Source organism: Kalmanozyma brasiliensis (genome assembly GCF_000497045.1).
Source record: "Kalmanozyma brasiliensis GHG001 unplaced genomic scaffold PSEUBRA_SCAF3, whole genome shotgun sequence".
Taxonomy (NCBI): Eukaryota; Fungi; Basidiomycota; class Ustilaginomycetes; order Ustilaginales; genus Kalmanozyma; species Kalmanozyma brasiliensis.
The window spans coordinates 467243-492122 of record NW_015961970.1 but is presented as its reverse complement, the minus strand read 5'-3'; the positions used below and the strand labels follow the sequence as shown (position 1 = coordinate 492122).

General features: G+C 59.0%; 6 protein-coding genes across 6 annotated transcripts; 3 read left to right on the top strand and 3 right to left on the bottom strand.

The window, feature by feature from the left end:
- Positions 1-1647: 1647 nt before the first annotated feature.
- PSEUBRA_004070 (FYVE zinc finger) lies at positions 1648-4200 on the bottom strand (the record flags this gene model as incomplete). Its single annotated transcript, XM_016437654.2, has 1 exon — positions 1648-4200. The coding sequence occupies one exon, from the start codon at positions 4198-4200 to the stop codon at positions 1648-1650; it is 2553 nt and encodes an 850-aa protein (XP_016291180.2).
- A 769-nt stretch (positions 4201-4969) lies between these two features.
- Positions 4970-7522, bottom strand: PSEUBRA_004069 (uncharacterized protein; the record flags this gene model as incomplete). Its single annotated transcript, XM_059465216.1, has 1 exon — positions 4970-7522. One exon carries the CDS (start codon positions 7520-7522, stop codon positions 4970-4972), a length of 2553 nt encoding a protein of 850 aa, XP_059320512.1.
- A 2926-nt stretch (positions 7523-10448) lies between these two features.
- PSEUBRA_004068 (putative tRNA binding domain protein) lies at positions 10449-13973 on the top strand (the record flags this gene model as incomplete). The annotated part of the gene is made up of 1 exon (XM_016437629.1): positions 10449-13973. One exon carries the CDS (start codon positions 10449-10451, stop codon positions 13971-13973), a length of 3525 nt encoding a protein of 1174 aa, XP_016291178.1.
- Positions 13974-14411: 438 nt separating this feature from the next.
- On the top strand, positions 14412-16235 carry PSEUBRA_004067 (AT hook, DNA-binding motif; the record flags this gene model as incomplete). The annotated part of the gene is made up of 3 exons (XM_016437637.2): positions 14412-14630; positions 14712-14920; positions 15008-16235. The coding sequence occupies 3 exons, from the start codon at positions 14412-14414 to the stop codon at positions 16233-16235; spliced, it is 1656 nt and encodes a 551-aa protein (XP_016291177.2).
- Positions 16236-18491: 2256 nt separating this feature from the next.
- On the top strand, positions 18492-22664 carry PSEUBRA_004066 (Nucleic acid-binding, OB-fold; the record flags this gene model as incomplete). The annotated part of the gene is made up of 1 exon (XM_016437627.1): positions 18492-22664. The coding sequence occupies one exon, from the start codon at positions 18492-18494 to the stop codon at positions 22662-22664; it is 4173 nt and encodes a 1390-aa protein (XP_016291176.1).
- A 535-nt stretch (positions 22665-23199) lies between these two features.
- Positions 23200-24546, bottom strand: PSEUBRA_004065 (Tubulin/FtsZ, GTPase domain protein; the record flags this gene model as incomplete). Its single annotated transcript, XM_016437613.1, has 1 exon — positions 23200-24546. One exon carries the CDS (start codon positions 24544-24546, stop codon positions 23200-23202), a length of 1347 nt encoding a protein of 448 aa, XP_016291175.1.
- Positions 24547-24880: the final 334 nt, after the last annotated feature.

Genomic DNA, 24880 nt, shown 5'->3' with positions numbered 1-24880 from the left:
TGCCCTCCTTTTCCGCTGCCCCTTTCAGAGAGGGGGGAAGAGCTCGCTTGCCAAAACCCCGCCGGTGCAAACAGTGCACATCGCAGAGCCGCTTCCGTGATCTCGATACTCGCATCCGTAGAGTGCCTCGCTTGGAGCGCAGCCGTGATCCGCATCTCGCTCGTTGGGATCGAGCGCCCTTGTCGTCCTTTCAGGAGGTTGAGCTAGCGAGTTCACAGCCATCGACACAGTGGCTATGCGGATCACCTTCTCGCGTACAAGCTTGGCACGCGATGGGCTGCCCAGTCCTGTTCGTTGCGATCGACGATGTGCGATTGTGGTCCTGAGGGGGAAGACCGAAGACTCAGGAGCAGCTAGAGGATGTCAGATCAGCTCCAAGCTCTCGAACGGTGGCCTGCTTTCTTTCGGTCGGATCTTACACAGCACTGTTATGTGCGTCCCCGAGGTGGAACACACACTCAGAGCTTGCCAAGCCCTCGCCAGATTCTTCCTGAGACATTTGAGTAACAATCGCGTGTCTCTCCTTTGTCTGCTTCCCAACGCGTCCTCGGTGGACGTGTACAGTGGTATGCACACGGGCCAACCTCGTGCGAGCGGCGCACACTCGTCCGCGCTAAGTCGGTGTTTGATCTCTTTGATGTAGGATCCGCTCCAATGGCCCGCATGCATGAACAGAAGCTGAGGATGAAATTCCAGGGCATGGTCTGTTTGATCGGCGCCGAGCGAAAGGCCCTCATTCGGCCTGCCGGCTGTGGTCGGCCAGCCGGTCCGTTTTCGGCAAAGCGCCACGTTGAGACGAAAAACGAATTCGAGGGTGGCACCGCCCATGCTTGAATCGTGTGTCGCAACCGGCCTCTCGTCGGCCCGTCTCTCTCTGATCAGATATTGCGTCCCTTTCTTCTCACGATCTAATCTACTCGAGAGAAGCGTGTCTCACCCTGGCCGATACCCCGCCCGCATCCCAGCCCTGGGACCGCGATCTCGACTCCGCTCGTCCTCAGCAAAAGCAATTACCATCACGAGATCGATCAGAGCGCAGCGCGGAGTTGAATCCATGGCATGGTCTGCGCAGGATGAGCGTTTCTTGCAGTCGTTCTCCTTACCCATCAGCAGGAGAGCGCGATTAGAGCTCGAAGCCTCTATCGCACGATTGGTCTTCGTCTAGCTTAGACTTGCTTCGGTCGAACTTCACACCGGTTGAAGAGCGAGCGTAAGTGGCTGCACCATCGGCAGGAAATGCACGATCGCCTCGGTCGAGCTCGGCAAGGACGAGGGCCTGCGCTGTGGTCCCTTATTCACTCATCCTCGCTTGTCGTCTAGCGTTGATCGTACGTCCGGACGCCACCGCCACGAAGGTCATCCAAACACGTGCGGGCGGTTTTTGATTGGCATCGCACACCTCGGCACCGGCGCTCACCTTGAGCAAGAGCGGACTGTTCCCACGCTACGGACCAAAAGTTTTCAGGGTTCGAGTCGAGGGAGAAGATCAGGGGAAATAGTTCTTTGCGTGCTAACCGAGCAGGGTCGCGGCCTTCGATTTGCGAGGGTCCACTCTTCGCTTCGTACGCGATCGACCCGATCTGCACCTTTGCCCGCCGGTCGACCTCGGATCAGCGATCGCGTACCACCTGGATAGCGACACCACCATCAGCGTCCATTGCCGGACACCACCAACCGTCGCTGCACGCGCAGGATCTCCTTACACAGCTCGTCGTGGCTCCGTTTGAGCGTTTTAGCGTCCTCGAACTTGCGCGCCTTGGCTGCACTCTCGACGTAGTCGGCGACCAACTTCTCCTGCTCCAGCAGCACCTTGAGCTGTTCCTTGAGCTCGTCCGGCGTTGCATTTGCTAGATGATCGTCGGAGGGCTCGTCGTCGTTGAGCTGCTCGTCGAGGTCGGCTCGTGTGTTTGCACGTAGAGAGCCGGATGCGCTGCCGGTGCTGCCCCCGAAGAGCGACCGAAAACTGGCGACCGAGCTGACGGAGCCCTTGTTGGCGTGCTGTGTCGCTGTTCCTCGTCGTGGTGCCATTCGCGGCGATGCGGGTTGCGGCGAGCTCGGTGCGCTCCCCGTCGTATCCGAGCTCGCGTCGATGTTCTTCTTGCTCCCCGGCTTCGGCAGGCTTTGCAGTGGCAGCATGTTCTGCTGCAAGAACAGGTTGGCGCGCGTAAAGATGGCGTACTGAATCCGTTCCTGCGCTGCATCGCCCGCACTGTCCTTGTCTGCTACAGGCAACGCCCGTATACGTTTCGCAAGCTCGTCGTAGGTGGCAAAGTTGGCCAGCAGCTGCTTGCGTGCCGACACGGCGTCACGCTGGAGCTCGATGTTGGCACGGATGCTCGATCCGAGGGCGGCCGTCTGGTCGTGCTTTTGCAAGCCGAGCACCATCTCCTGGAACTCCGGGAGCGACTGCTCGATCTCCTTCTGCACGCGCATCAGCGCTTCGTACAGCTTCATAAAGACCGGCAGCGGCTCGTCGTCCATCATGTACTGGCGCTTGCGCACGATCGCCTTGCAGTCGAGACAGACGCGCACGCCCTTCGACTGCGCCGCGCTGGATCCGGACTTGGACGGTGCAGCGGCTCCTTCTTTGACCTCCTCGACGCGGCCGCTGATCGGGTCGGCGACAATGTTGCCGGAGCACTTTCCATCGAGCGCGGCGCGCTCTTCGGGTGTCAGCACCTTGCCTGTTCCTGGACCCATCTGCTCTGCCCAGGCGAGTCGTGTAAGATGAGGCGAAGCGCAGACAACGCGCCCACACAGTCGGCAGTGGTGCTTGCGGACGGTGAAGCTGAAGGGCGTGGAGCAGATCGGACATGCTTTCACCTCGTCGTCGTCCTGCCAGTTGACGATACTTTGCTCCGCCTGTCGGATGGCGGGATCCTCGCCGCGTCCTCGCGCTCTGAAAGAGGTCCACAGATCGCTCCCGCCTTTTCTGAGGACGCTGCTCGGGTCTCGTTTCAGCTCGTCAAGATCGAGATCGATGAAGGCAGATCCAAGGGACTTCTTTGGCGAGCCGACTGCAGACTTTTCTGCGTCGGTGATCGGAGCGAAATGGATGGCGATGAGCTTCGCAAGCCTTCGGTCCATTCGTTGCGCCTCCATCTCTCCTTCACTCCTGTTCTTGTTCCTCAATTCTGCGAAGTCGCCCGTCCTTACGCGCACGACTCCCTTGGGCTGGAAGCCGGATCGATACGCTGTCCGCCTTCCATCCGAAGCGGCTGCGACTACAGACTGACCGCTTGACGTGGGTGCACCGGCAGCTTGCGCTAAAGCGACGCCTTGTGGAACAGGAATCGGACCCAGCCTAGACTGAGCCGCGAGAAGTGCGGCGTACGAGTTGACGTGAGCGGGGATGGAGATGCCAGATGCGCCTATGATCGGTGTTGAAGAGCGACTATCGGGAGGACTGGCAACAGCAGAAGAAGCCTTGCTTGATCCTCGAAGGCTGGACGCTGCGCTCGTCGACACGGGTGTGCCACCATTGAACGCGTCGTGCGGCTTGGCTTGGTCTCGAGAAGAGATGTGGATAGGAGTCGAGCTCGTGCTACTTGGCTGTACCCTGCTCGAGGTCCGAGATGTCTCTGATAGCTTTTGCGGCGAGCGGGGTCGATCGGCTGCGCGTACTGTCGATGTCGATGCGGTGCTTTGACTACGGTCATGACGAGCTGCTGAAGAGCTGGGAGTTGATGGTGTTGAGCCATTGTGTGTCTGCGAGTGAGCTGACGAAGGAGCAGCCTGCTGACTCCGAACAGCTCCCGAGCTCGCTGGTGGAATGCTGCTGGAAGCGAGTTTCGAAGCCACTCGTAATGGGGGCGGGGGCGCATCCAGATCACGATTCGGTCGAACGAGGCCCAGTCCTCGAGCGGACGGTGAAGCGACGACGGCCGGCCGACTCAGTGCGGAAGGCGTGCGCGGGGAAGAAGCTTGTGCTCGAAGAGGCGTAGAGGAGGCGGGTATCGTACCCGAGGCAGCGCTGCCTCTTCTGCTGTCCGAAGTGCTGAGCGGATTCGGGCGATGTGCTGCCAGAGCGGACTCGACCGCGGCATGCGAGAACCTTGTCTCCGGCTCAGGGCTTTCGATCGGCGCGATCGAAGCACCGGATACATTCCTCGAATGAGATTTGCGCTGATATGGCACGTATGAAAGACGCTTGGACGAGGAGGATTGGGAGGGCGACCCTGCTGCATCTTCGACTGTCATCTTGGTCGAGCCTCGGTGGTCGTCAACAGCCCTGCTCAGTGTTTTAGAGGCTTGAGCTCGATCGAGCTTATTTGAGAGCTATGAAGTCATGGGTGGACGGTAAAATGCAGAACACGATAGTGTCAAGGTCGAGTCGTGGTCGAGTCGTGGTCGAGATAGGCTGGCTGCTGTATGGGCAGATAGGCTGGACGGATCCGTGAGCGGTCGATCAGAACAAGAAAGGTCTGCTTTGTCGAAACCAGGTGTAGAGGAGGACAACACGAGCTCAGCCTCGTGCTGAGTTGGGCTGCGGGTGATGGTCATGAATGAGCTGGGATGGCTGACAAGTCACACAAAGATTCGATGCTGCACGACCCGCACGAGGCCCATGTGGAGCGCGAGGCAGCTCAGCTCGGACCCTGTCTGATGCGATTTTTGCTGGCCGGCTGGCTGCCGATTTCCGATGCTTAACAAAGTCATCCTGTCACAGCTTCGTCCGACCTTATCTCAAGCTTTCTCACGCCACCAAGTCGAGATCGGATCCTCCGCCGGGCACGCTGTTGCACAGGAATGGGGACATGAACTGCTTGCGATTCGTGGTATGATGCGACGTGAAGGATGCAGACAAAGATACAGGACGCTAACAATGATTGTGCCAATGACAAGAGATCCCAGAGACCGGTGACAAGGGAGGGGGCGAGGAGAGGTGAATACCGAGTTTGAGAATAGTCAACGAAAGGACCAGAGAAGGGCTGAATAAAGGGAGGGAGTGTCCATGATGGAAGACGGCTTAGGTACGACGCAGGGCAACAATCTGCACTTCGAGCTCGCACTCGGCAATGGGGCAGGGCTCCTGATCGTCGATCCTGGACTGAAGCACGTCCCAGAGTGAGTCGAGCACAAACTCAACAGCACCTTTGCTGAGCTTGCCCTTCTCTCGCAGGATAGCGCGGAAGTGCGACTCGTACAGGTTCTTGAAGAGCTGAATCATGTGCTCGGCAAAAGCGACGCGCGAGAGTGTGCCCGCCTGCAGTGCTTTCCAGGCAGGATGAGGCAGGCGCAGCGGCTCAGCCTCACACTGCAGCGCAGGCGCGGCATCGGCCGAAACGGGCTCATCACCCAAGCCGCAGCTCCACTCGACCTTCCAGAGATGCTTGACCGACTTGAGCACGTTGCGAGTCTGGCGGGGAGTGCGGGCATGCATGGGCAGGCTGAGCAGGTGACGCGCGACATCGCTCTTGAGCATGCCGCACGAGACCAGACGCTGCAGGCACGGTGCGAGCGTGTTGGTAAGTGTCGACCAGATGTCGGACCTTGAACTGGTCTCGGCTGCAGCCCTTGGACCAGCGAATGAAGGACGATTGGGCGACGAGTTGGAGCGCCTTCGGTCTTTGCGCAGTTGCGGGATGCGTGGCGAGACGGCGTGCTCATCGAAGCGGTCGCCATCGGCATGCAGCTGGCTACCAGTCTCTACGGCAGGCGTCGGCGCAGCACAAGCTCCATCAGAGCCACTGATGCTGTGCAGGGTGGACTTGGGACGATCGGGCAACACGACGTTGCTGTCTTCGGATCGAGCAATGTAGGCCATCACGATGACCCCGCCTGTGCGGAACTCGTGCGCCCTAGCGGTGAGGAACGCAGCGAGTTCGGCGTGTGCCGATGTAGAAAGAGAGACGGTCGGGCTCCGCGGCGTGTGCGACCAGTGCAAGTCCATCAAGCTGATTCCCAAGTGCAGTGTGGACGGCGGAGCGATGCGCGATGCAAACGGCCGCGAGACAAAGCTGGGGAAGATGGCGTTTTGCAGGCGCGGCTCGTGGGCTGCCTGCCATTGCGGATGCAGGTACGATTCGGGATTGGAATCGAGCATCTGCGACAAGGGACGGAAATCGGCCTGAGGCGAATCTTCGTGAATGATGGAGAAGTTGACCTTGCAGGGATCGTCCGAAGAGGCATCGACGCCCAGAATAGATCGCAGCGAAGCGGCCCCCGCCTCGTCAAGACCGGGGAAGTGGTTGCTAGCCTCGTGGCCATTCTTGCCTGCCTCCCTCCTTGGCGTATCGGCGTGTGCTTTATGGACAAATTCTGAAATGATGGCCTGCATCAGGTTGACAGAGCGAGTGTTGAGACTGCCGTACTCGGCGATGGTGATGGTCTCGCCCTCGTCGCCCGAGAGCGGGATGCTCGCTACGAGGTGGGGCAGCACCTCGGAGACCTTGGCACGAACGCCAGGGCCAAAGTGACTACCGCCGCCCAAGCCGAGCAGAGCTGCTTGGGTGGGTCCATGGGCGCCGGCAGCAAGACCCTGACGAATAGACTTCCAACCCGCTGCGTCCACGTGGTGTCCAGCGTCCTGATAAGGGCTGGACGAGGTGGTGGCAGCGGCGAAGGGGTTGGCGGAGAGCGGGTGGTGCGCGTCGGGAGAGAGGATGCTCTTGTCGCCGACAGAAGGTGTCAGCATATGCGTGCTGCTTCGGCTTCCGAACGAGGTCTCGCGCTCCAGACTTGTGGTAGCCGAGAGAGGAGCTTCCATGTTGAAACTGGCGGGCAGCCCGTGGGTGAGGATCTTGGCCTCGTTGCGGAGAGCTATGTAGTTGTTCTGGTAGTACTGCTGCTTTTCAATCTCGGCGGCGGTGGCAGGGGGAGGCAAGGGAGAGAGGATGTGGTCGTGGGTCTCGGCGCGATGATGACGACCGAGACGCATTGGCTCCATAGGATGCTTGGACTGACGTGCACCTGTGGTGCGCCTTCGGTGGAGATCTCCCTCGAGCCCGTCCGCTTCCAGATTGGGACTGCGTCGACCGCTGCCGTTGCGGTACGGCAGAGAGTCAGCTGCTGATGTGGGCAGGATCGTGTCAAAATCGAGCCCAGAAGCAGCTGTAGGCGATGCTTGGGCGTCAAAGTCGTCTTGCTGCTGCAGCTCGCTGTTGGTCTGGTGCAGCCGCGAGTAGCGAGGCGCGGTGAGACCGGCAAGCGCTGCTGCTTGCGCGCCCGGGTTGTGCGTCAAGAGGGCTGAAGAGGCGAAACCGGCACCGAGGCCCATCTCGAGACCAGCCGCGACGACGCTGCTGATTTCGAGGGGCGAGGTGCCTACTGGCCCGACAGAGGCGAGCGCTGGTGGAGTGATTCCCTCGACCATACCGATCTGATAGAGGGAAGATTTGGAGAGTGTGGGTACTATGGGCTCGAGACCGGCTGCTGCTGACGACGAGTGGTTGTGAAGGGTGTCTGTTGGATGCAGGCTGTGGCGTCGGGAGCGGAGTGGATGGGAGTGGTCTTGCAAATTGGCAAACGTCTGTGTGGATGCTGAAGGCGTGAGGTCGTGGTCGAGGTCGTTCGGCGACATATCTACCGGCGTCGAGGAAGAAGCACCGCCGAGAGATTCCAAGGGGCACAATGTGTCTAGGAAGATAGCAATGGGGTCGCACCAACGATCGTCCAAGATGTCCTTGGGACTTTAGCGAGGGGAAGTTGCGATGTCGGTGTTGCCCGGAGCGATGTCGGCCGATGGCACCTTGTAAAGCAGATAGGCAGAAGCGCCGACAAGTGGGAGCTTGTTGCAAAAAGTCTGTAACAGACTATATTCACAGCTGCGAACCAAGGCGGCGGACAGTCTAGGGAGACGCCGGAGGGTATGAAGTGGGCCGTGTTGGTTCAGGGGGAGAGGATGAAGCGCGGCTTGGCGACGCTTCAACAGTGGATGACAGTGGGCACGGGACGTGGAGCGTCGCAGGACAATCCAGGCTGGCGGGTTATCGAGGTTGTTGCAGCGAGATGGTGCCGACGTGAAGCACGGTCGTGCGATGCAAAGCACAAAAGGAAAAGCGCGGGGCAGAGGGTGGGTGGAAGGGTGGGCGATTAGGCGGGCGTGCAGAGAGGGATGAGCCGTGATGAAATGGGGCGCACAGCCGGTAAAGTGAAATGCCGTAGCTGTACGAAGCTGTCAGACCCGAATGATGCCGGAAGGAAGGAATGCGGTGCGCTGATCGAGAGATTGATCAGACGAGACCGTCGAGATGGTTGAAGACGATTCTTCGTGCAGAGACAGAGTAAGAGGATGATGTTGGTGGTGTAGAGGACGAAAGGATGAGAGCGCGTCCAAGGTAACGGTGAATGGACAAGGAACGAGCGACGAGGAGGAGGAGGGGGAGGACAGGTGACAGCTTTACTTCGCCAAAAAAGGCTGCTTCGGATCTCGTTGCCTAACCCACACTTTTGACACGCGGATCGGTCAGAAGGGCAAGAAGGGCAGAGAGGCTCTCTGGCTGGCTGGATGGCGGGCTGGGCGGTCGGTCTCGCTTGGTACGGTAGCGGGGCAAGCGCCTCGCAACCGGCCAAAAGAAAAGGAGTCGCTGACTCGCTCCCCTGCCCTGAAATTCCATCGTTTTCAGGGTTGGATTTTTGACTCAGGCTGCAGTGCTGCAGCTGCGCAGCCATGCATGAATCAGCCGAAATTCCGAGTTTTATTTGTTTTTTGATTAATAACAGACGGGCCGGACCATGTACGACGCAGCCCCCTCAAAGCTATCCGACGCCGTGGCGGAGCCAACCGAGATCCGGGCGGAACGAGGCTTGTGTAACCCAACACCGTGGCTGACCTGTCCCAGTCGCCGCGGGTACATGCCAGTTATGGAAGGCGGCTTGCATGCAGCGAAGCTTCGAGATGGTGGCTTTGCTGACATTGACCTACACCTTGATGATCTTGCACGTCTCAACGGCGAGCTTGTACGACCCTCACGTTCAACAAGCTTGGCGGCGGAACCTGTTGCGTTTGCGCTTCGTGCTCAGAGTTGGCAACGGGTGCGTATCTCGCCATTGTTCTGCAAGTATGAGCTCAACCTTCAAGCGCCTTGAGCACGTTGCTGTCAATGCGACCTCGATACCGTGACTGCGCCTTGGCAACACAATGGTACGAACCAGCTCGTTTCTCGACCACCGCCATCGCCGTGACGCTAGGGGCATTCATGCGTAGCATTGTCCAACATGCTCCAGCCAGATCGACGTGGACGCATGTGCGCCGAAACAGCGCCCGAACAACGGTGCAGAAGCGACACGCGATCCACGCGACAAAGCTTTCCACCTGAATCTTCGATGGGCGTGGCCAAAATAAAGGATCTCGGTCGCTCTTTTTTTGTTTTTATTTTTAAAGTTCCGACGTCAACACCACCACGTCGTGCAACACTGTTGTTGGTCGCGAGTATACTCTGTGCGCTTGCCAGTCTGATGCTTGGCGCCCTTATATGGGCCGGTCTCGATGGTGATGGCAAGTCAGAATGCTCAAGTGGGTGCCGCAGACGATGGTCTCGCTGTGTCCTTGTCAAGTGAAAGTGCTATGCTCTTCCTCGTCAATCAAGCTTGAGCTTATCTGGTGAAAAAAGAGACAAGAAAAGCAAGGCGTAACTTACCGTAACGGAACTGGGCCAGGAAAGGCGGACTCCGGCGTGGAAACAAGGCAAGACCATCACGTTGTCGGACCACCGATTCTGGCGACCAAAAACCCGGTCGGATACAGTCTGAGAAACATCCACTCCTCTCGATGGGGCACGGCAAGCGATTCCATGCCGGTCGCGGTTCCACGCCCGCAAGCGAGCGGTCATGCGACCACCACGACCTTGTTCGCTCATATGTTTGGTGCTGCATCCTCGAGCAAGGCCAAGCGGGCCAATAAGGCCACGGGTTCCATCATCTCTTCAGTGATGTGCGATCTTTTGAAGTAGCTTTCGCCTCGATGCTCTGCTGATGCTTGCCCGACAACAGAAGATGGGGGTGAAAGGCTCAGTTGACCGCCGCGGACCACCGTCTCGCTTGGTCGCCGTTTTGGAGGCATGAATACGTTCTTGTTTCATCTGACGAGGACGGGGAGAAAATACACTAGAAAAAGGAGGTCGCAAAATGCTCTCATCTCCATGGACTCAGCAAAAAAGCACGGACTGTTGGAAGCTGAGATGGTGGATGTTAGACCTTCGGTGCTGTTTGTGCTAGCTTTTCTCCGTCTCACTTCGGAAGTCGGGCTTGGTTGCTCGAGCACACGGCGAAAAAAAATTCGAACCCTGACATGGAGAGAAGAAGAGTTGCTCGGCCTGCTCATACGTTGGCTCCATTCAGCTATCCCTCAGCAACGCCGTCCTTTCGACACCATACCCATCAGCCACCACCCGAGCTCGTCCTGCAGGTTTCGAGTCAACGATACGAAAGCAGACCCCAGTCGAAGCGAGGTGATCGGCACCCGTCAGGATCGGACAGCCTCGAGCGGCCCGTTGCAATTAGCCACAATGAGGAAGCAGCTCGATCCGCGTATCCCCACCCTCATCCGCAACAATGTCGCCCTAAACCATCGCTCCTTCTTCGTCATTGTCGGCGACAAGGGAAAAGATCAGGTCGTCAACCTTCACTTCCTCCTTTCGCAATCTCGTGTCCAGTCAAGACCCAACGTCCTCTGGTGCTACAAGAAGGACCTCGGCTTCACAACACACCGCAAGAAGCGCGAGCAGAAGATCAAGAATGACATCAAGCGCGGTGTCCGAGAGAAGGGGCAGGGCGATCCCTTCGAGCTTTTCGTTTCTCTTACCGACATTCGCTACTGCTACTACAAGGACACCCCCAAGATCCTTGGTCAGACCTACGGCATGCTCATCCTCCAAGACTTTGAAGCCGTCACGCCCAACATGCTTGCGCGAACCATCGAGACCGTAGAAGGCGGCGGTACCGTCATCCTTCTGCTCAAAACCATGTCCAGCTTGCGGCAGCTCTACTCACTCGGCATGGACGTCCACCGCAACTACAGGTCCAATGCTTCGGATGACGACCCGATAGCTCGCTTCAACGAGCGCTTCCTTCTCTCTCTCGGCGCCAATCAAGACACCCTCTTGCTCGACGACGAGCTCAATGTGCTTCCGCTTAGCAAGGGCAAAGACATCAAGCCATTGCCAGAGACCAGCACAGGTGCCGGCACCGGCGTCGGCTCGACCGTCCGCAAGGGCAAGGAGCGTGTAGAGGCCGAAGAAGAGCTCTCCGAGCTCAAGGATCAGGTCCGAGAAACAAAGGTGGTCGGAGAAGTCGTCAAGCACGCCAAGACCCTCGATCAAGCCAAAGCGGTCCTCACGATCCTCGACATCCTGGCCAGCTCATCTCTCTCCACCACCGTCGCACTCACCGCAGCAAGAGGTCGCGGAAAGTCGGCTGCGCTCGGTCTTTGCATCGCCGCTGCGGTCGCACACGGATACAGCAACATTTTTGTCACATCTCCAAGCCCAGAAAATCTCAAGACGCTCTTTGAGTTTGTCTTCAAGGGTCTCGATGCGCTAGGATACGAGGAGGTAGCAGACTGGGATCTGCAGAGGGGCACTGGAGAGTGGAAGGACGTCGTTGTGCGAGTCAACATCTTCCGTGGCCACCGTCAAACGATTCAGTACATTCAGCCACAAGATCATCAAGTGCTGGGCCAAGCCGAGCTGGTCGTCATCGACGAGGCCGCCGCCATCCCACTTCCACTCGTGCGCAACCTCATGGGCCCGTATCTCGTTTTCTTGTCGTCCACCATCAACGGCTACGAGGGCACTGGACGCAGTCTCTCGCTCAAGCTCATTCAGCAGCTTCGTGACAACGCGAGAGGGATCGTGGATGCGTCAGGTACCGAGGACTCAGCAGCAACAACCAGCAAGTCTTCTCGAAAAGAAGGCAAGAGCGGTCTCAACACGGGTCGCGCAGCAGGTGCAGCTCTGGCCGCTCGTTCGCTGAAAGAAGTCGAGCTCAAGGAGCCAATCCGATACTCGCGAGGCGACAAGATCGAGTCGTGGCTTCATCAACTCCTCTGCCTCGATGCTTCGCTCACTCGTCTTTCGTCTGCAGCCCTCAAGGCAAAAGGCTGCCCTCATCCGTCCTCTTGCGATCTCTATATGGTCAACCGCGACGCGCTCTTCAGCTACCACCCCGCTTCGGAAGTCTTCCTTCAGCGCATGATGGCCCTGTATGTCGCAAGCCACTACAAGAACTCGCCCAACGATCTGCAGCTCATGAGCGACGCGCCTGGACACCGACTTTTCGTTCTGCTAGCACCGCTTAAAGGCAGCGAAGGCGGTCTGCCTGAGCCCCTCTGTGTCGTACAAGTTGCCTTGGAAGGCAACATCAGCCGCGGTGCCGTGCTCAACAGTCTCAGCCGTGGCACACGCGAGGCTGGGGATCTCATTCCATGGCTTGTCGCTCAGCAGTTCCAAGACGCCGACTTTGCTTCGCTCTCTGGTGCGCGTGTGGTGCGCATCGCTGTGCACCCGGACTACGCACGCATGGGCTACGGAGCACGCGCTTTGGAGGCACTTGAAGCATTCTACAGCGGACAGCTACTCGATGTCGACAATGTCCGAGATGACCTGGACGACGGCGAGACTTTTGCCGCCGTCCGAGACAAGAAGATCTCCAAGGATACCAACTTGCTGCAGGGCGACGAGATCCGCGTCCGAGATGCGGCACGCATGCCTGCTTTGCTGCAGAGACTCTCAGAGCGTCGCCCAGAGCAGCTCGACTGGCTCGGTGTATCCTACGGCCTCACCCCTCAGCTTTTCAAGTTCTGGAAGAAGTCAGGCTACACACCGCTATGGGTGCGACAGATCGCCAACGACCTCACCGGCGAGTACACGACGGTCCAACTCAAGGCACTTGACACGTCCACTTCGACGACGGGCTCCGCCTGGCTGGGCTCATTGGCAGCCGACTTCCGAAAACGTTTCATCTCGCTGCTCTCGTACAAGTTCCGCGAATTCTCCACCATCACCGCGCTCACGGTGCTAGAGGCCGCAACACAAGGTGCCCGACTCGCCGACGCTGACGATGACGTATCGCCCGCTTCGTCTACATCATCGCCTTTGGTCGCCACAGAGCTTCGAACGCTGCTGACGCCGTTCGACATGAAGCGTCTCGATTCGTACTCGAGCAACATGGTGGAGATGTCGGTCGTGCTTGATCTGCTCCCTACGCTGGCTGCTCTGTACTTCAACAACAGGCTCCGTGCCGTGCGCGAAGACGAAGCCGCTGCATCTGCGATCGACGCACACGGGGAGGAGGAAGAGCTGCGTCTGTCCGGCTTGCAGTCCTCTCTCCTTCTCGCTATCGGCTTGCAGAGGAAGACGCCCGACGAGATCAGTGCAGAGCTCCGTCTACCGCTGCAGCAGGCCATGGCGCTGTTCGTTAAGACGGTGCGACTGCTGGTCAAGAGCCTGCGCAAGGTCGAAAAGAAGGCGATTGCCCAGTCGATGCCCGAGCTCGGGTCTGGCCTCGACGCACGTGCTCCACTCAGGAAGAAGGCCAACGGGACTGCGGACGGAGGCAACGATTGGAACGCGTTGGAGGGAGACCTTCAGTCTGAGCTGCGCGATGCTGGTCGCGAGTTCTTGGCCTCCAACAAGCAAGGCGAGGCACATGGTGAGCTAGACGAGGATGACAGCGACATGGAGGACGACGATGATGACGACGACGATCAAGAGGATGACGACGAGGAAGATGAGAATGACGACGACGACGAAGAGCTGCTCGCAGCCAAGCAGAAGCTTATTGATTCGATGGACCTTTCCAAGTATGCCATCAAGGACCACGGTGCAGAAGGCGCTAATTGGAGCCGAGCGGAAGCCGAAGTCGCCGGGATGCTTCGCAAGAACGGCGGCAAGGATCTCTCCGGCTTCAACACCACCATCTCGGTCAAGGGTACAAAGCGAGCCAACGACGAGCAGGCGGCCGAATCCAGCAAGAAAGGCTCGTCGGACAAGAAGGGCGGAAAGGGCTCCAGGTCTAAGAAACAGAGGCGTTGAGGTAGGGCTCTAGCTCGACCTCGAGCAGCAAAATGAAATGAAAATGGATTTTCTCCAGAGAAGAGTGTCGTCTGCGCAGGGACTGGGCAAGGGAATTGATCTGGCCCGTAGTTTTTCAAGGAAATAAATCGACCAAAATCGCGTCTTTTTCCTTTTTCAGAGATTAGCCTCTGTGGCCCGTCTCTGGTCCATGTGCTGTTCGCGCCATCCATCCATCCATCCAGCCTCCTGACACCACCATCTGTTCACGACTTCTTCATTCTTTCATCATCAGAACGGCATCGCGCTTGTCGGCGACATTGTTCAGGGATCCAGACCCAGCCAACTTTTTCGTTTTCTCGACATCTCACGGTGGGATTTCGGGTTTCGGACCAACTCCACGCGTTCAACTTGACGCGCTTACGGCTACAGTCGCCTGCGACGTCGAAGCCCGTCGACATGCCGTATCGAATCGAATACTCGGCCAACAACCGAGCTGCTTGCAAGGGCGCAAAGCCATGCAAGGGCACCAAGATCAAGAAGGGTGAAATGCGTCTGGGCACTCTGGTCGAGATTCAGGGCAACCAGAGCTTCGCGTACCGACACTATGGCTGCATCACGAGCCAGGTGATCCGAAACATCAAGGAGAAGGATGGCATCACCGACCCCGTCGACCTCGTGAGTGTCCACCGACGCGTCGATTGAGCATATTATGGAACACGGCTGACCTTTTGGCACCTTCCTCTTTTCTACTTGCAGGATGGCTTCGAAGAACTCATTCCCGCCGACCAGGCCAAACTCAGACGCGCCTTTGCCGAGGGACACGTCGCCGAAGAAGACATTCCTGACTCTGCACGCGTCAAGGACGACCCGGAAAGCGTCGAGGATGCCGACCAGAAAGAGGCCGCAGAGGCCGTGCTGCCGCCATCCTCCGCATCTGCCGAGTCCCCCACCAAGAAGAAGAGAGGGTGAGTTGCGTCGACGTGTCATTGCTGATAAAAGAAGGAAGAGAATCATACTGATCGCGACGCGAATACCGTACTCTGTTCCCACAGTCGCCCATCGAAAGCATCCCTCGAGGCCGCTGCCACCACTGCTGCGCCATCGACCAGCTCCCAGCCCGCGCCCGCATCAAGTGCACCAAACGGCGTGAGCGCAGCTCCTGCTTCCCAACCCGCACAAGAAAAGAAGAAGCGCGGTCGTCCTCGCAAAGAAGCGGCTGAACCAGCTTCAGACGCAGCGCCCGCCCCCACTCCAGTCGCCCTCACTTCTACTCCTGCCGCTGCGCCAGCCTCGCCAAAGAAGCGTGGTCGCCCTCCGAAGAACGCAGAAACAGCAGCAGCAGCAGCTCCTGCTCCCGCTCCCGCGGCTCCAGCCGCTGCTCAGCCTGCCGCGGATGCGGGTCCACAGCCAAAGAAACGAGGACGTCCCCCGAAAGCCCAGACGGCTGCTGCTGCGGCGAGTCAGCCTGTCCAGCCAGTCGCACCCGCACCTGCTGCCGCTAGTCCGGCTTCGCCCAAGAAGCGAGGACGACCGCCCAAATCGGCCACTGCTGCTGCAGCAGCGGCTCCTGTCGCGCCTGCTTCTGCTCCAGCGCCGGTGGCTGCGGCCCCGGCTGCTGCTGATGGAGGTCCTCCTGCCAAGAAGAGAGGTCGTCCGTCGAAAGCCTCTCTGGTTGCTGCAGCCGAAGCCGCGCCCGCAACGTCTCAAATTGCGCAGCTCCCTTCGAGCCAGAACGGCTACCAGCACAATCTGCCTCTGGCTTCGTCTCAGCCTTCCGCGACTGCCCAGGCCGAAGCTCCTCCTAGCCCGAAGAAACGTGGTCGGCCCAAGAAGGACGCATCTGCCGCACAAGCCACCCAAAGCGCTGCAGCTCCCAACCAGCCAGCGCAGCCTGCCACGGCAGCACCATCGACACCTACTGCGCCGGGAGCTGCACCAGCCAAAAAGCGGGGTCGCCCGAAGAAAGACGCCAATACTGCCGACGATGCCAGCCTGAGCCGAGTGGTGACTCCTCCGCTGCCAAGCACGCCTCTGCCTTTGCCGCCTGCGACGCAAGCTGCGCCTGCTCAGCCCGGCTCGGGCAAGAAGCGGGGGCGTCCTCCCAAGGAAAAGGTCGAGGGCACCGAGCCTGCCAAGCGTCCGCGTGGACGACCGAAGAAGACGGACGTGGCTGCTGCTGCCCCTCCCGCTGCTGCACCCGCTGCGCCCGTCGCACAGGCAGCTCCCGCCGCCCCTTCGCCGGCCAAGAAGCCGCGCGGCAGGCCGAAGAAGAACCCTTGAAGCTGGCTCAGCTGCTCTGCTCTGCCGGCTGCGTCCTAATCGACCGCCGAAACTATGATATCCCCCTCAAGTGTCTCTCTTAGTGAAAGGCGATTCATCCGAGATGGCCCGCCCCATTCTGAATCTTGTTCTGTATGATCACATTTTATGCCTGTACCACCAAATTGTAGTTATGTTCCCACGATCTGTCGGCGTGTGTGTCGAGCATTGATCTGTGACATCTCGTCCAAGGGGCGGTTGATCGTGGGAAAAAAGAGCGAGAGCTAAGCGTGGGAACGGAGATGTGAGGTCTGTCGAGCTTGTCGGCAGAAGTGAGCAAGGACTTGTCCAAGTCTGGAGAGATGCAGGATGCACGACCGGAAAGGGAGAGAGAGAGCGACTAATTGACGCCCTCGAGAGACGGAGGCCTTGAGCTGCATGTACGTGCGACGGACCGACGCAGCTCCGAGCTCTAGATCTGACCGAGGGCAGTCATGGCCGCTGTACGATGGGATGACGGCGAAGCTTAACCCAGTCTGCAATGAGTCTAGGCGCAGAACTTGACAAGCGGAAGGGAGTGGTTCGGTAAAAGCAGGAAGACCCTCAGATCATGCAGCGCTGGGTCCTCGTCCTGCTGGACGTCGTCAGCAGCCCCCACGGTCTGCATGGGCGGCTGTCGAGTTCCGGTCTGCCGACGTCACGAGCCGAGCGAAGAATCGCTGCTTCTTGCGAATGCCACGCTCCATCAATGATTCACCTTTTTCTCAACTCAAATCCCACTGCAACGCACATACATCTTCTGTAAAGTCACATCGTCACGCAACGCAGCTGATTGGGCGACTTTCGGCTTTGGGCGAATCCTCGCTGAAAGCTGCAATGCTGTTCCGCCGATCTGCCGCATGCCTCTGCAATCAAGAGACTGCAAATGTCGGTCCACGATGCCGGGGTCTGTGTGGTGGCGAAGATCAAAAGGCGCAAGGGGGGCTCTGCCTCTGAATTTTGGCAAATTCAGGCAAAAGCTGGAAGGTGTGTGCGTACGTGGCTGGCTCGTTCGCAGCGGACCAGCCAAAAGTGTTGGTTTTCGGCTCGCTTGACGCGCGAAAGGGATTCGATTCGCGACTCAGCCTTTTGGGATCAGGCAGGCCTGTGCTTCTCTCGCTCAAGCTTCTCGTCTTCTCGATGTGACAAGTCAAGCTGAGAAGTGATGCTTGTCACTCTGGATGAAATCACATGAAGTGCAGGAAGACGAGCTGGCGGAAGCGGTTCCGGTGACGAGCGGAGCGGCCAAAGTAACTTAACTCAGCCTTCTGAAGCTTCTTTGAGAAGAAGAACCAAAGGACCCTGCCAGAATCTTACGTGTGCAGCCCAGCCAGGCAGGCAGGCAGACAGACAGCTGAGCAAAAGTCACCAAAATCGTCACGCTGCGTGGCGTGTCACTTTGCAGATCGCTCGCTTCTGCTCTGCTCAGCGTGTCTGGTGCCACACCACGGATTCCCACCAGAGAGCTTGTCACCTCCTCAACCTGAACAGAGTTGCTCCCTCTCACTACTCTCTTCCGTCCTCCTTCTCATCATCGCCGCTCGCCACTTGCAGCTGTCGCACAACCTTCGGTCTCTCCTCGGGTTCCGTCTTGGCACGGAGCTGGATCATTCGCTCCTTGCTCACCTTCGTTTCAATCACACTCTCGTTACGCTCCTCCGCCGCTCCTGGTCCACCTCCTTCGTCTCGCAACGCACTCTCTGGACTTCATCGCCAACCTTGATCGCCGTCGACGTGTATCAGATTCGGCTCCACGCACAGACAGGCGTCTTTCCCTTCCTGCTCACTCGAGGCTACCACCAGTTCCTCTGTCATCGAGGAACTTCTTCGCTCGTCCCTGCTTCGCTCTCGGTCGGCCTTATCCTTGCAGCTCCCTCAAGCGCGCATCTCATCCCTGCCACCATCGCCTATATAAATGCAGTAGATCTTTGCAAGCTTCTTCTCGTCCTCTCAGCGCCTCTCACTCTCGCTCCTCATCACACATCTTGCAACTCCTCTCTCTCTGCTCCCAGCTTAGCACCATTCGCACCTTCGATCCCCCCCTCCTTTACACCTCGGTCTTCCTCTCATCACACGTCCGTCTGGTCCCAGTAAGTAGACACATGCTCGCCGCAACGTCTGAACACCTATCGTGAGCTCAGTCACTGACCTTACCCACTTATTTCTCTCCACCCTGCATCAATTCACAGGCCTTAGATCACCTCGCAAGCGTGTCACGCACTCCCTTCACCCGCAGCAATGGACCGTTCAGACGGTAATCGCGACCTCAACGCGGTCACCAACCGCTTGGCCGCACAGACTGATCAGCTTCAGGGTCACTTGCAACAGCAGCTCAATCTCAACGCCAACGCCCAAGGCCGCAACATGTTCGCCTCGAGACCCGCCGGTCTTGCAAGTCTCGGCGAAGACGCCGAAGCAGCCCCCGAGTCCCTCAACTCGTCGCAGTCCCAGTCTGCCTTCAATCGCCAAGGCGGTCCTCGTTTCGCAGGAAACGCCGCTTTCCAAAGCGCCGTCGCACGTCACTCCAACCAGCCCAACAATGGCAACTACTCTGCCTCTTCGGCCGACTTCCGCGCCAACCTCGCTCATCAGCGTCAGCTCAGTCTCCAGAGCCGATTCGCCGATCTCGGTTACAACGTGTCGTCTGGACTTGGTCCCACCCCCAGCGAAGCAGACGACATGACCGATGATGGCGCCAGCTCGGTCGGGTACGGCGCCTCTGCCTTCGATCCCACTCGAGCTCAGCGGGGTCACGTCTCCGACTTTAGCTTCAGTTCGTCTGGCACCGGCGCTCATCGACGCACTGGTAGCGACATGAGCGGCATGCTGCCAAGCAGGGGCGGCAATCCGTCTGCGGCAAGCGGCGCGGCCAACGCAAACCCGAACTCGCTTTCTGCTCAGAGCCAGATGCTCGCAGAGCAGCAGGTCGCTCTGCAGCAGCAGATCGAGATGCTCCAGCTTCAGCAACAGCAACTCATGCAGTCGGCCAACAACCCGGCGGCAGGTGCCGGCAACACCTTCAACGGCAGCAACCACAGCTTCGGCGGTCATCGCCGCATCCAGAGCCACGCCCCTCGCTCAGGTCCTATGGGCAGCTTCTCTACCGGCAACACCTTCAACAGCGGTCTCAACAGCTTCGTTCCCGCCCAGGCCGCTACTCAGAACTCGAACCTTCCTCAAGGCCACGGCCGCCGACACTCGGTCAACGTCCTCAATAAAGCCAACCAGCAACAGCAACAGCAGCAGCAACAATCCCAACAGCGTAGCTCTCCTAATGCCGAAGCTATGCAGTCCAGCGGCCCAGCCATGCAGGCCAACCCCAACTTTTCTTTCCCTAGCACGGCTAGCGCCCAGCGCACCGCCCAAGCTGCTTATCAGCCTACTCACCTCACCTCCGGTCACTTCAGCCGCCCCTCGGCTCAGCTCACCGATCTCTCGTCCGATTATCTCATGGCAGGAGGTGGTCTTGTCAGCCTCAATGGCTTCGGCATGGGCGGCTCCATGAACGATCTCGCTGATGGCTTCGGCGGCGCCGGAGCAGGTGGTCCTCGCGGCAGCCACGCTCGCGGCAGTAGTACGCAGTGGCGCATGAACAGCGTTCAGCAGCCCCAGCTTGTCGATCTCGCTCAAGCCCAGGCTCACCTCGCCATGCTTCACCAGTTCCGTGAGTCAGCTGCCGTCACGGGTCACTACCGCGCACCTTCAGTCGGCGGCGCCTTCAATCCCATGGCTGGCGGCTTTGGTGGCAACCAGTTCGGCGGCATCGGCGGTCCTGCTAACGGGCCTGGCGCCACGCAGCGCAAGGCTCTCTTTGGCAACTACCTGCCTCAGGGCACCTTGCCGACGCTGCTTGCTCACGGTAAGATCGTCGTCGGCGTGCTGCGAATCAACAAGCGCAACAGAAGCGACGCCTACGTCACCACCGAGGTGCTCGATGGCGACATATTCATCAGCGGATCCAAGGACCGCAACCGCGCCCTCGAAGGCGATCTCGTCGCCGTCGAGCTTCTCGACCCTCTCGAGGTCTGGAGCATCAAGAAGGAGAAGGAAGACAAGAAGAAGCGCAAGGAAGAGCAGAATGGTCAGATCTCGCGCAAGCCTGACAAGGCCAAGGACGACCTCGAGGTCGAAGGCGCTCAGCTCCGACTCATCGAGGACGAAGAGGAGAACGAGGAGAGCCCTCCTCAGCTGGCTGGCCACGTCGTCGCCATCGTCGAACGCTCGCCTGGCCAGCTGTTCTCCGGCACATTGGGTCTGCTTCGACCCTCGTCGGCTGCTACCAAAGAGAAGCAGCAGGCTGAGCGGGCCCAGCGCGAAGGCCCCGGCGCTCTCGCTCCTGAGATCAAGCCTCGTCCCAAGATCATCTGGTTCCGACCCACGGACAAGCGCGTACCGCTCATCGCCATCCCTGCCGACCAAGCGCCCGAGGACTTCTGGGCCGACGAGGGCCAGGAAAGCTTCAACAGTCGTCTCTTTGTGGCTTGCATCAAGCGCTGGCCGATCACCTCTCTGCACCCCTTCGGTGCCCTCGTCGAAGAGATCGGTGTCATTGGAAATGTCGAAGCAGAGACGCAGGCTCTGCTCAAGGACACGCTCAGCTCCGCCACCGAGGCTTTCTCCGAGGGCGCGCTCAAGTGCCTTCCTCCCACTCCCTGGAAGATTCCCGAGAAGGAGTACGAGACGCGCAAGGACTACCGCTCCCACCGCGTCTTCACCATCGACCCCGAGACCGCCAGGGACCTCGACGACGCTCTGCATGTCGTGCGTCTCGACGACGGCAACTTCGAGGTGGGTGTTCACATCGCCGACGTCTCGCACTTTGTCAAGCTCGGCTCCAGCCTCGACCGCGAAGCTCGCAAGCGTGGTACTTCGGTCTACCTGGTGCAGCGTGCCATTCCCATGCTTCCCCCCACGCTCAGCGAAGAGCTCTGCTCGCTCGTTCCTGGTGTCGAGAGGCTCACCTTTTCGGCTGTGTTCACCATGAACAAGGACGCTCAGGTGATCAAGAGCTGGTTCGGCAAGTCGATCATCGACTCGTGCGCCAAGCTCGCCTACGCTGATGCCCAAAAGGTGATCGAGGGTGGAGAGCTGCCCAAGGACAAGATCAAGGCGCACCAGCCCAAGGACATCGCCGACGACATCCTGATCCTGCACGAGCTGGCCCAGAAGATGCGCGCTCGCCGCTTCGACGCGGGCGCCCTTCGTATCGACAATGTCAAGCTCAGCTTCAAGCTCGACGAGAACGGACTGCCCACCGACGCAACTATCTACTCTTCCTACGACGCTCACCGGCTGATCGAAGAGTTCATGCTTCAGGCCAACATGGCTGTCGCTCAACAGATCGCCTTTGGTCTGCCCGAGTTGGCGCTCCTTCGTCGACACGAGAAGCCTCTCGACCGACGTCTTGAGGGCTTCCTGCGCCGAGCGAAGTCGATGGGCTACGACATCGATGTTTCGTCGGGCGGAGCTCTCCACCGCAGCCTGAAGGCGATCGAGGACGAGTCGGCTCGTCAGGCGTTGCAAGCTCTGGTCACCAACTCGATGATGAAGGCCAAGTACTTCTGCACAGGTATGGTCGACATTGCCAAGTACCACCACTACGCGCTCAACGTGCCCCTCTACACGCACTTTACATCTCCCATTCGCCGCTATGCCGATCTGATGGTGCACCGCCAGCTGGAAGCCGTGCTTGCCGAGCAGGACAAGTTCCCCGTCGACCGTGAGGCCATGGCCAAGATCGCCCAGCAGTGCAACGTCAAGAAGGACGCGGCCAAGCTGGCCCAAGAGCAGAGCGCCCATCTCTTCCTCTGTTTGCTCGTCCACGATCTCACCATGCGCTACGGTCCTGTCGTTCGCACTGCCACCGTCATGGGCGTGCTTGATGCTGCGTTCGACGTGATCGTCCCCGACTTTGGCATCGAGAAGCGCGTCCACGTCGACCAGATGCCCATCGAGAACCACACGTACGACGAGGACCGCAACGCGCTGTCCATCTACTGGAAGGACAACGTTGACGTTATCGCCTGGCTCGCCGAGACTTCGGACGACGTCCACGTCAAGAAGCTGCAGGAGGTGGCTCAGCAGCACCAGATGATGGAGATGACGTCGCAGTCGCAGACGGACGAAGCGGCGCTCTTTGCTGACGAGGACGACGACGAGCACTCGACCTCGGCCATTATCCGCCAGCACAACGTCGAAGCTGCTCGCGAATCGCAACAGCGCAACAAGAGTCTGAACAAGACGGCGCTCCAGTTCGACGGTGTTCAGGAGAACGCCGCGGGCGGACACAAGATCCAGACGATCAGGGAGCTCATGCATGTGCCTGTGATCGTTACGAGTGACATGACTAAGTCGCCGCCCGTGCTCAAGGTCTTTTCCGTCAACCCTTTTGCTAGCACCTCGAACCACTAGATTAGAAGCCCGGCCAAGGAGGATGGTATGTGACCCGTAGGGATCCGACTTGCCGCGATCGCCCAGTCACATCCAACCCCAGCCGCACAACTGTATAAACCGCCCCTCCGAACGAACGCAGACATCCCTAGCATCTTCATCACATACATTCCCCTCCCCTCTATCATCATCAATCCGTCCGCATCACTCAAAAGTCCTTATGTTTTCTGCATCTCATGGTCTCATGTTCATACAATGTCAATGTTTTGAATCCCCTCAGGGCGAGATCAGTGCGTTGGTGCGCGTTCCCATTGCGCAGTGTGATCACGGGGATGGCAAGGCCTTGACACATGAATCTAGCGGGTCTCGTCTCAACCGTCCTAACCTTGGAGACTCCAGGCTTGAAGACAGCCAACACGCACATGGATCACACTTGAGCAGATAGGGAAGCAAGGGAGTTTAGGGGAAGTGTGAGACTAAAGGCAGAGCCGGTACAAATAGGCGCGTGATTCATACGACCCCTTGTCACCACCGCTCAATGCCATCACCGAAACACTTAGTACTCGAGGTCCTCCTCACCAACATCGACCGAGTCGAGACCGACCTCCTCGTAGTCCTTCTCGAGGGCAGCGAGGTCCTCGCGGGCCTCGGAGAACTCGCCCTCCTCCATGCCCTCGCCGACGTACCAGTGGACGAAGGCGCGCTTGGAGTAGAGCAGGTCGAACTTGTTGTCCAAACGACCCCAGGCGCCGGCGATCGCGGTGGTGTTGGCCAACATGCAGAGCGAACGGGAGACCTTGGCGAGGTCGCCACCGGGCACGGTGGTGGGCGGCTCGTTGCAGATACCGATCTTGAAGCCGGTGGGGCACCAGTCGACAAACTGGATGGTGCGCTTGGTCTTGATGGTAGCAACGGCAGAGTTGACGTCCTTGGGCACAACGTCACCACGGTACAGAAGACAGCAGGCCATGAACTTGCCATCGCGAGGATCAGCCTTGACCATCTGGTTGCCCTTCTCGAACGAGGAGAAGGTCATCTCGGCGACCGAGTTCTGCTCGTGACCAGCCTTGGCGGCGGAGAGGATGGGCGCGTAGGTGGCGAGAGGGAAGTGGATACGAGGGAAGGGGACCAGGTTGACCTGGAACTCGTTGAGGTCGACGTTGAGCGAGCCGTCGAAGCGGAGCGAGGCGGTGATGGACGAGACCACCTGAGCGATGAGCCTGTTCAGGTTGGTGAAGCCGGGCGAGGCGATGCCGAGCTTGGTGCGGCAAATGTCGTAGATGGCCTCGTTGTCGACCATGAACGAGCAGTCCGAGTTCTCGAGCGTGGTGTGGGTGGTGAGCACCGAGTTGTAGGGCTCGACGACCGACGAGCTCATCTTGGGCGAAGGGTAGACCGAGAATTCGAGCTTGGCCTTCTTACCAAAGTCCTGAGCGAGACGCTCGAGGAGGAGCGAACCGAAACCGGAACCGGTACCACCGCCGAACGAGTGGAAGACGAAGAAGCCCTGGAGACCCGAGCAGGCGTCGGCGAGCTTGCGCACGCGGTCGAGCGTCTGGTCGATCAGCTCCTTGCCGACCGTGTAGTGACCACGCGCGTAGTTGTTGGCCGCGTCCTCCTTGCCCGTGACGAGCGTCTCTGGGTGGAAAAGCGAACGGAAGGTACCGGTGCGCACCTCGTCGACCACGTTGGGCTCCAAGTCGACGTAGATGGAGCGAGGCACGTACTTGCCGCTGCCAGTCTCGCTGAAGAAGGTGGAGAAGCCATCGTCGTTCTCAGAAGGGCTGCCCTCGAGGATGCGGCCATCGGGGCTGAGACCGTGCTCGGCGAGGTAGAGCTCCCAGCAGGCGTTACCGATCTGGATACCGGCCTGACCGACGTGAAGGGAAAGAACCTCACGCATGGTGGTTGATGTTGATTAGGTGGTGTTGGAGTAGGTTTCGAGGAAAAGGCGGAGGTGCGCTCAGAAGTAAAGTAGAGCGAGTGATTCTTGATGGTGGTGAGCAGAAGGAGAATAGGCGCGACGATAGAGACTTGAGGGGCAGGTGTGCGCTCTCGGTGGGTGGTGTTGAGCTGCTACTCAGTGTGATTTTGGCTCGTCCAGCGCAGCGTGCGCACACATTGAAAATCGAATTTTGCACTGGCCAAGTGCCCGGACGATACGAGCTCTTTTGCAACACGCTTGGTGTGTGACTTTAGAAAAGTGTTGTTTGGCGGCGATTGGCTCGGGCCTGTTG